At 54.7% G+C, this 8,724-nt stretch overlaps 1 protein-coding gene across 2 annotated transcripts; it reads right to left on the bottom strand.

Annotated features, from left to right (window-relative positions):
• Positions 1-850: 850 nt before the first annotated feature.
• Evx1 (even-skipped homeobox 1) lies at positions 851-4,435 on the bottom strand. Of its 2 annotated transcripts, none has more exons than XM_008841515.2 (3): positions 3,674-4,327; positions 1,948-2,204; positions 851-1,430 (listed from the first exon to the last, which is right to left on the bottom strand). In XM_008841515.2, the coding sequence occupies exons 1-3, from the start codon at positions 4,098-4,100 to the stop codon at positions 897-899; spliced, it is 1,218 nt and encodes a 405-aa protein (XP_008839737.1). In that variant the 5' UTR covers positions 4,101-4,327; the 3' UTR covers positions 851-896. The 2 variants fall into 2 exon arrangements, with proteins under 2 accessions (XP_008839737.1, XP_017655704.1); XM_017800215.1 differs by having other exon boundaries at positions 897-1,430; positions 3,729-4,435.
• Positions 4,436-8,724: the final 4,289 nt, after the last annotated feature.

The raw sequence follows: 8,724 nt of genomic DNA, 5'->3' as shown, positions 1-8,724 counted from the left end.
CCACTCCTTAAGCTCTTCCCAGGGCGCCTTGTTACCAGCTCAGCTCTGGGCTTGGTGACCTGACAGAGTGGTGATCATTATTATACATACATTCAACAATCAAAAACCCTCCTCACACATCACTTACTAATCAGGGTGTGTGCTGGGCTAAAGGGGAAGAGGCTTTGCCTCAGAGAAGCTGCCTAGGGACCTTGGAGCCCCAGCAGATTCGTTGCCAATGTTGAACAGAATGGGGGATGGCTGAAGTTGCAAGTTGAGAGATGTCACAAAAGCAGGAGTGTGAAAAGAGATCAGGTGCTTGTAGATGCTGGAACCCAAAGATGCTATGAATTGAAGCTCTGGGAAGGTGAGACAGCCCCCCCAGGTTCCTTGCCAAGAGGCAAGATTCTTCCTGGCAGTAAATCATCTCTCATACTCTCCCCTAAATGGCTGGTATGTTGCTGTCCACAAGCCCCCGCTCCCATGCTTTAGAAAAGCTGGTGAAGATTAATCTCTACCTGCTCTGCATACACAGCATTTTGTTCCAAGAGACAGCCATTTCCCTTTTCCAGTGCTTGGCCTTGACAGGAGAGTGGGGACCCTGGTGAGGGGGTGTGAGTTGGAAAGTGTGGACTGCTGTTGCTGATGAGTTTTCTTTAGCTGTGGAGCTATGGCTTCAGCCTCGGTCAGGGTGACCGGTTCGGTGGAGACTGGCAAAGACCAGCCACTTCAGAGGAAGTTCTCTCTACCTCAGCTTTCCCACCCCTCCTCTTGCTCCCAAACAGGACCGCCACTGCTCCTTTGTGAACCCCTCCTGTCTTCCCTGTGTCTAGGGTGAAGGAGGCGGGTGGGACTCCTGCCGAGTCGCGAAGGCCCCCCGTTGGGTGTCCTGGGGCCGGCAGCTCGAGGGCAACCCCTTATCTAGTGAGGGGCACCTCCTCCCTCTGGTCCAACGCGACGGAGGAGGCCTTGCTGAGCACCGAGGGCGCGAATGTGAGGAAGGAGTCTGAGCGGGAGGTGGAGGCACAAGTGAAGTCCGAGGCGGCAGCGGCCCGAGGCGCCAGCCCGTTGGCCGGGCCGCTATGGCAGGCAAGGCAGGAGCAGGGGCCACCGGCCGAGGCGCCCAGTCCGTGCGCCGGCCCGGGGTACAGGGGCGGGTGGCGGAAGGCGCACAGCAGTTCGGGTCGCGGGTAGGGCTGCGAGAGCACGCGGAAGGTGTCGAGCGGGCGCAGCGGGCCGCTGAAGGGCGAGGCGGAGGCGGCGGAGGCGGCGCCCAGGCCCACCGGCGAGTAGTAGGGCAGGGGCAGGTGCGACGGGAAGGGGTAGGGCAGGCCGCCCGCGGCCGCCGCGTGACTCATCATGTACGTGTAGAAAGCGGGGTCAGCCGGGTGCGGCCACGTCATGGCCAGCCGCTGGCGCTTGTCCTTCATGCGTCGGTTCTGGAACCACACCTGTGCAGAGGACAGGAGCAGGTTGGACCGCTGCTAGGCTCAGGGTCCAGCCTAGAAGCCATGCCCTACTGGGGGGTGGGAGGGTAGGCCCACAGTGCAGCGAAGAGCTAAAGCCAGCACAGGCTGGGTGACCGCAGACCTCCCACCTAGCGCTGGAAACCCTCCGGAGGAGATTCCGGGGGCCACTCCTTCCTCCGCCCACGTGGCACGCGCCACAGCCGGGAGAGAGCCTGCAAGCCACAGGGACTGTCGGAGGAGGCAGGAGGCATTTCCCTAGATTCCTGTCCTCTTCCCCGGCCATCCCTGGCCTTCGGGACACTTCCTTGTCACTCGCAGTCACCTATCACTGTAGTCTATTCATTTACCTAGGAAAAGGACAGCAGTGCGGCCTAGGCACTGTCAGAGGGGGACTCCGCACGACGGGCAGCCGAGGCCCAGACTCCCCGGACGCAATTTAGAGAGTGTGCAGTTGGTATTTCCTTCCTGCTACGTGGGTATATACCCGCCTCCCGCGTACCTTGATGGTAGTTTCCGGAAGATTTAGGGCTGCTGCCAGCTCGCATCTCCGCGGCCTTGATACGTAGTTCTCCCTGTAGAATTCCTTCTCTAGCCGCGCAATCTGCTCTCGGGTGAAAGCGGTACGGTACCGGCGCATCTGGTCGCTGGCGCTGCAGGCCAGGGTGCCTTGTGAGCTGCTGCTGCCGCCACCACCGTTACTCTTGGGGACCTCACTGCCGCTGTTAGGACTGCCTCCCAGTGCCTCGGAACCTGACCCTGCACAGGAGCCCAAAGCACACACGTGCACACACAGAGACACAACAGACACAAAAACAATGCTGACGTTGGTTTGGGGGGGTGTTGTTAAGAAGGATGTACGCCTTAGCGACCTCAGTCATTGTCTCTGCTGAGGCTCTGGGAACTGCAGAAGGACACAGTCTTAGTGATGGGAACAGAAAGGGTTTGGAGTAGGCCTGATCTAGCTGTTTTGGAAGACCTGGGTCTAAGGCTCACTGGATCCAGAGGCTCTCAATTCCCTTTCTATCTGCCCCTGAGCTTTCTGGCTGGTTATTGGCAGTGGTGGGCAAGAGTGTGCAGGTCAGGTGAGCAAGTGAATTGAGATACCTTTGTGCTAGAGCACTGTGAATACATTGTAGGATGCTGGGCATGCAGTGAGTTTCCTTGCTCTTGTGTGTGCCAGAATGCCAGCACAGGTGTGGGAATGTGTGTTAGGTTGCGTGTTCTGTATTTGAGTGGAGTATAGGTTGTTATGGGGACATGTGATGGCAGGGCCTGGGTTAAGCAGATGACAAGATGGTATGGGGTTGGGGTGGGTGGTGCTGGCTGCCAAGGCCAAGAGATGGTTGCGGGCTCTTCCTACCCATTCCCACAGCTTTGTAGAGGAGTGTCTACTAATGGGCTCTTGTTCCCAGGTTTTCACCCCTGGTGGATACTGTTGGTATACAGGGCAACTCCCTTTCAAGCCATCCCCACCCCCCATTAGCCCCTGATGGGAAGGGGTTCTACAGTTAAAATACCATCCCCTTAGGCCTACTACAGAGAAGGGTGGGGCTCAGCCCCCTGCAGTGTCTTTTCCTTTGGGTGGAGAAGTGAGACTGAATCAAGGGAGGAGGGGGAGGACCCAATCCCCGGCCTTTTCAAATGCAACCGGAGACCAAAGGCAATTAGACCGTTGGGACCATTTCCGACCTGGCGCCGCCAAGCCCGGGAAGTGACAAGGTAATTTGGACCTCTGACCGACGTGCAAACTGGTCCGAGGGCTGCAGCACTCGGTCGGCCTGGGTTCGTCACGATTTTACCGTCCTTTATAGACTCTTGGCTTCCACGCCTCCTTGTGCCTCGCACCCCTCCAGCCACAAACTGGCTGGACTCACGTTTGATCTTGATCAACCCAAGGGAAGGTGTCTTCCCTGGCTCAGCTGAATCATTCTCACAAAACACTGGGGGATTCGGGGACTCTTTGAATCCCTCCAACCCTGGACTTGTGTCTCCCCTGACACACACCTCGACACAGCTGTCACCCTCAGTCCCACCAATGCTATAACAGAGGAGACCCCCACCAGGGTGCAGATAGCGAGAGTTCTTCAGGTCCCGTGTCCCCCCCCCCCCCCCCGCCTCCTCAACCATCCTGCCCTGTGGGAAAGGAGTGTCTTCCACCTGGCCAGAGACGAAGTGAAGGATGGGCGCAGTGGGAGGATCAGGGAGCGGAGGGGCGCGGTGGCTACCTTTGCTGTGCTGGTACTCGGCGTTCCCGGTGGCGCAGTCCGGGGTGCAGCTCACCTCGATTTCTTCATAGAAATCCGACTCGGTGTCTGAGCTACTAGGTTGCCCCGGGCCGGAGAGGCTGTCGGTGGAGGGGACCGGGGGTCCCGGGCCGAGCATGGCCGCTCCGGCAGCCCGTGGCTCAGCGCCCAGCCCTGCAGCACTGCCTGCGAGTCCATCGACTGACTCCTCCTCCGGGCCTCCCCCGTTGCGCTCCCGCCCGGCCGGAGGGCCAGCTCGCGGGCTCAAGCAACCATGGGGCACCATCTTCTCTGGAGGTTCTGACAGCGGGCTGCCCACGGCTTCGGACAAATTGGAGACCCTCTTGCCAACCACAGTGCCAAGCTGACCCCCATCCAGAAACATAACCATGTCCTTCCGGCTCTCCATCCCTGGGCTCTCCGGAGAGGGGGAGGGGGAAAGCCCCACGTAAGCTCCTAACCCCAGGCTTCCTGGGACCCCAGCGACCAGATAGATACTGGCTGCAAAAAGGAGCAAAAGAGGCCGGAAGACTAGGCGGGCGCGGAGCAGCCAAGCGCGGTGTAGACGGCGCTCGCGGAGGTGGCGGTGGGGAGCTAGGGTCACCTTGTGATGCGAGCGCTGGTCTGTGCCGCACCGCCTCTGGGAGGAAGCCCCATTGCCCTCTTCTTTCTAAGCTGTCATCCTCTTGCTGCAATCGTCATTACAGTACCGCTGGTGACGCCACTCGGCGAACGCTAGTGGATAAATAGAAACGTCTGCCACAGCGAAGATGAAAGGAGCCCGCAGCTAATGGCTCGGCAGTGATGCGCCAGGTGTGGGCCTCGCTCGAATGGGGAGGAGAGTGTGAAAACAGAGAGACACACACATTGAGAGAGGGAAACACCCAGGCAGAGAGGATGCAAATGGAATTCCGCAGAAAGAAAAGAGAGCGCTAAAGGCGCACAGCGAGTTCCATTGGGGCAGCGGGATTCGGTAATTAAAAGTGCTTTTGAATTTTTCTTTTATTATTGTTTTGACTTTTGTTTTCTTAATTTGGTGTCTTGATCTAACACTGATGAAAGATTCCATAACTGCATTTTGGAAGCGTTCAGGCCTGCTTACAAGCTCTGGTTTTCTGGGCATTAATACAACTGTCTGTCCCTGGCAGCTAACCTCAAACTGGCTCCAAAGTCTTTTTTTTTTTTTTTTTTTTACAAGCTACTGAAAAGGTATTACCCTCCCCCGCCACCAAGCTGTCTGGAGGGCTTGAGCCTGTGGTATACTTTCCTCCCTCTTCTCCCCCAACCCCATCTGTCTCCTTCCTTCTGAGAACCAAACTTTAATTTTCTTCCTCAAGGGACAAGAGATATTTTATTTTTCTTTGAAGACCAGTAATGAGTGCTGACTCAGTGTTCTATGATTTAAGAAAAACAAAATCTTCCTTCTCATCCAGATAGCCTGGCTTGCATTTGAGGTGTTCAATGATTTTGTTGTTTTTGTTAATTTTCCCTCCCTGTCTAGATGGCCTGGCTTGACTTCAGGTTGGCTCTTCATAGAAGAAATCCTATTTTGTTTGATCTGGCCTCCAGAGCACTTCAGGTATGTTGGGTGGAGAAAGGGTCTAGGAGTGGTCTTGTTTCTTTCCTTGCCTGTATGTTAAGGTATTCGTTCAGAGTCAACGAATTCTCTCAGAATCAGGTTTTTCCGATGAGGAAGTGCTGACAAACAGGGCCCCCAAGTGTGGCATCATTGAAGGGCCCCAACTGGGAAAAGGAATTAGTGTTCACTGTGAGTTTTAGGGCAGGGGTGAACTAAATGGCGGGCATGTGATTGTGGTCTGCAGAGATTGGACTTGCTGAGCGCTTCCCTGGACTCTGCCCAGATTCAATTGTCTGTGCCTCCAGAAGCTGAAGGTAGACTGAAAAAGTCGTTGAAAATGTCCCTCAAAAGCAAGTGACCAGGGACTCTGAATCTTTGAGGATGGAAGGTGAACTCCCAGTAGGTAGAGGAGTGGAATTTTGGAATTTGTGTTGGAGAGAGGCTACCAGATCCTCTGAGAGTGGGAATAGAATCCCCGTGGGGGCCTGGTAGGTAGGCTGTGGGTAGATGGGCTGGGTCTCTTTCCTGTTTGAGAGCTGAAGGTGGTGGTACCTTCTAGTCTCAACTCCTCACTCTCTGCCCTCCCACAAGTTTCTGGTCCTAAATGGCCAGCTCACCCCTAGCTGGAAAGGGTGGCTCCTGCACCCCCTCCTCCATGTCCCCAGGTAAAGCCATCTTTGTCTCTTATCTCCTATTTTTTTCTTTATTTCCACTTTCTCTCCCCCTTTCCCTAGTTTTCCTAACTTTGGGATTATGGAAATGATGGAGGAAGTGAGAGGTTCAGGAAAAGACAAAAAAAAAAAAAAAATCCTCTCTCCACTCCTTTCCACTTCTATCCCAGAGCAGTAAATGTTCATTAGCCTTTCTTGTGGACAGGGGCAGATGGACAAGGAGGGTAAGGTCCACATAAATATCTCCACCCACTAGGAGCCCTGAAGCCATCATCTGCTGAACACTGCCAGCCCAGAAAACTGGAGAAATATTTCGGAGGTCAACAAGGAGTGGTAAGAGTGGAAGAATGTGGATTCCAGAACCTTTTGCTGCCTTGAGGATGGTTTGGTGGATTCTAGCATGCCCTGCCTTTTCCCACTGACAGACAGAGCCTGAGAGAGCACCTGGCTTGCTCTCTCTTCTGTGGAAGCCCAGACACTTCAGTGTCTCAGCTGCAGTCAGTTCTCCTGCTGGCGCTCCAAGTCGGAACCCTCCAGCCCTAGGCCTGCTAGACACCCACTCTCCCTGTCCCCAGAGCTTACCAGCTTCTCACAGCCACCTAACCATCCACCCCCACTCCTTAGGGGCTGATCCCTAGAGTGACTCTGTGTTCCCCTGCCCCGCCCCCAGCTTTGCATTCAATGGGAATGTTCAGTGTTTGATCCTCTTTTCCTCTGGTTTTTCCCCAGAGATGAAAGCAGAGCAGGCTTGTGAGATCAAGGGGTGCCACTTAGTCTCCTTCCGGGGTCGGCCTGATGGAGGAGGGCTTCCCCTTGCATCCTCAGGAGGGGACTCAGACTCTCGGAAGGGGGCTGCCTCCTTTAAACTCCAAAATCTGAGCTTGGGGACATCCTTTTTCACCCCCTCGGGCCCCTCCAGACTAAAGCCCAATCTTTTAAAGCAGCCTCTGTTTATTTAGTCTTTTGGAGCCTACTGAACCCCCGAGGTGCTTAAGGGGGAAAAACCCAACTAAACATCACTTCTAAAATCAGCCTTTATCTCCATCATCAAATGAAAAGATTTCAGATGTTTAATGGACAGAAGAAAAGACAGTGCTGAATAAGAACGGTTTCGTTTTGGGTTTTGCTGCATGAGAAGTATGTTTTAATAGTCATTATCGTTGTATTATGGTGGTTATTCACCGAACAGTGGAAGAAGAAAGAAAATTCCGTTAGCGCGTGAAGCCTGGGTAACCTCTCAAAAACAAAAACAACGAAGGGTGACAGCAGCCAAAGTGGGATCTAGCGGGTCCGGGAGCATCTCACTCCCCCGCTGCCCCGCGGAGCCAGCAGTGCCTCCCCCAGCTGGGGCGACAGGCTCAGGTCCCGCCGGCTCCTCACTGACTGAAATTCCCTGAACTTCAAAAGCTCCCGGCTCTGCTTCCGCCGACTAGGCGGGGCGGAGGGTGGGTGGGAATCCCTGGAAAGGACTGGAGATAAGATGCGCCGGTCGTTTTAAATGGAATCAGAAGCCCGGATTGGACCACCAGACGGTGGAGCTTTGCTTAGCAAGAAAACCTGCTCTGAACAGCGGCGGCGGCGGTGGCACGGGTCGGGCTTCCTGGGTGACCTGAGCGCATCTGTGGCGGTCAGCACTTCCCCCGCCTGGAGCGCAGCCTTCCTGCCACAGGCGTGCGCTCCTGTGAGAGGCAAGGGGTGGCAGTCCTGGGACCACGACCAGGGGCTGGTTTGGCTGCTTCATGCAGGCTAAAATTTGATCAGGAAAAAAAAGTTTTGCTTCTTTTTGATCAAACGGGAACAAAGAGCGCATCTTTCTAAACAGCGAGAGTCGCCCGGGTGCCATAGATACTGTCCTCTGGCTCTCAGTGACCTTCCAGCCTGTGGCAGAACTATTGCCATCCAAGTTCCTGTGAGACTGCAGCTCGGAAGCCAGAACAACATGGTGGGCAGTGGCGGGGGGCTGTGTCTATCAGTCAGCCCCACTTCCACCATAGCTTCTGAAGCTTCTCTGGGAAACCAGTGTCACTGTGTGGTGCACCCTTTCAGACTGCATGAACCCAGGGATCAAAGCTGTACTACTTCACAGTTCCTCTTCCACCCTGCACTGGACAGTGGAGTCTGCAGAGGGAGGTGGTGACAGTGTAGGCTTCAGCAGCAGGCTACAAAAAACAGCTTCTCTCTAAGGATGGTGAAACTTGTGGCTTCTAGAACTCCGGTTTGGATAAGTGCTACTTGCCTCAGCACCTTGCAGAGTAAAAGTCTGAGATAGGAAGCTGGATGCTTTCTGTGAGCTCGCGCGCGCGCGCGCGCGCGCACACACACACACACACACTCGGATACTCCTCAGGTCTCCAAAGTCCTGCCTCTTCTGCTTCTATGCCTGTCTACCCAGGCTCCTGAGGTGGCTTTCTGACACTTCTGCCAATACCTGCCTAGCAGCCCATACCCTTCACTCACCACACTGCTGCACTGGCAGCAATCTAGAATCAAAGGATATAGGGCAGGACTAAGACCTGAGGCCTTTCCCTAGTTGATGCTTTTCCCTCCCTCAAATCAAAGACTTGATGGGTGAGTGAAGTTTGTTCCCATTCAAAGGAGTTCTCCAACACCTCCACTTAGGAAAAATGGGATAGCTCCCTGTCCCGCCCTAACAGAAGTATCAAGGCCTCTTCTTTAATAGTTGATGCTGTGACATTTGTTTTCATTACTAAGTGAATTGACATCCATGTCTCATTTAATCTACATCAGAGTCATTTAAAGGGCTTTGATAGTCTACAGTGTCT

The sequence above is a fragment of the Nannospalax galili genome, unplaced genomic scaffold, assembly GCF_000622305.1.
Source record: "Nannospalax galili isolate Female #2095 unplaced genomic scaffold, S.galili_v1.0 scaffold158, whole genome shotgun sequence".
NCBI lineage: Eukaryota > Metazoa > Chordata > Mammalia > Rodentia > Spalacidae > Nannospalax > Nannospalax galili.
Note: the sequence above shows the minus strand (reverse complement) of the source record. Positions and strands in the feature narration are given on the sequence as shown.

Bases quoted from the DNA above. Each gene is read 5' to 3' on its own strand.
- Evx1 (XM_008841515.2), bottom strand. From the start codon at position 4,100: ATGGAGAGCCGGAAGGACATGGTTATGTTTCTGGATGGGGGTCAGCTT. The intron at 2,205-3,673 runs GTAGCCACCGCG...GCTCCTGTGCAG, and splicing joins CGAGTACCAGCACAGCAAAG to GGTCAGGTTCCGAGGCACTG. The intron at 1,431-1,947 runs GTACGCGGGAGG...TCCTCTGCACAG, and splicing joins TTCCGGAAACTACCATCAAG to GTGTGGTTCCAGAACCGACG.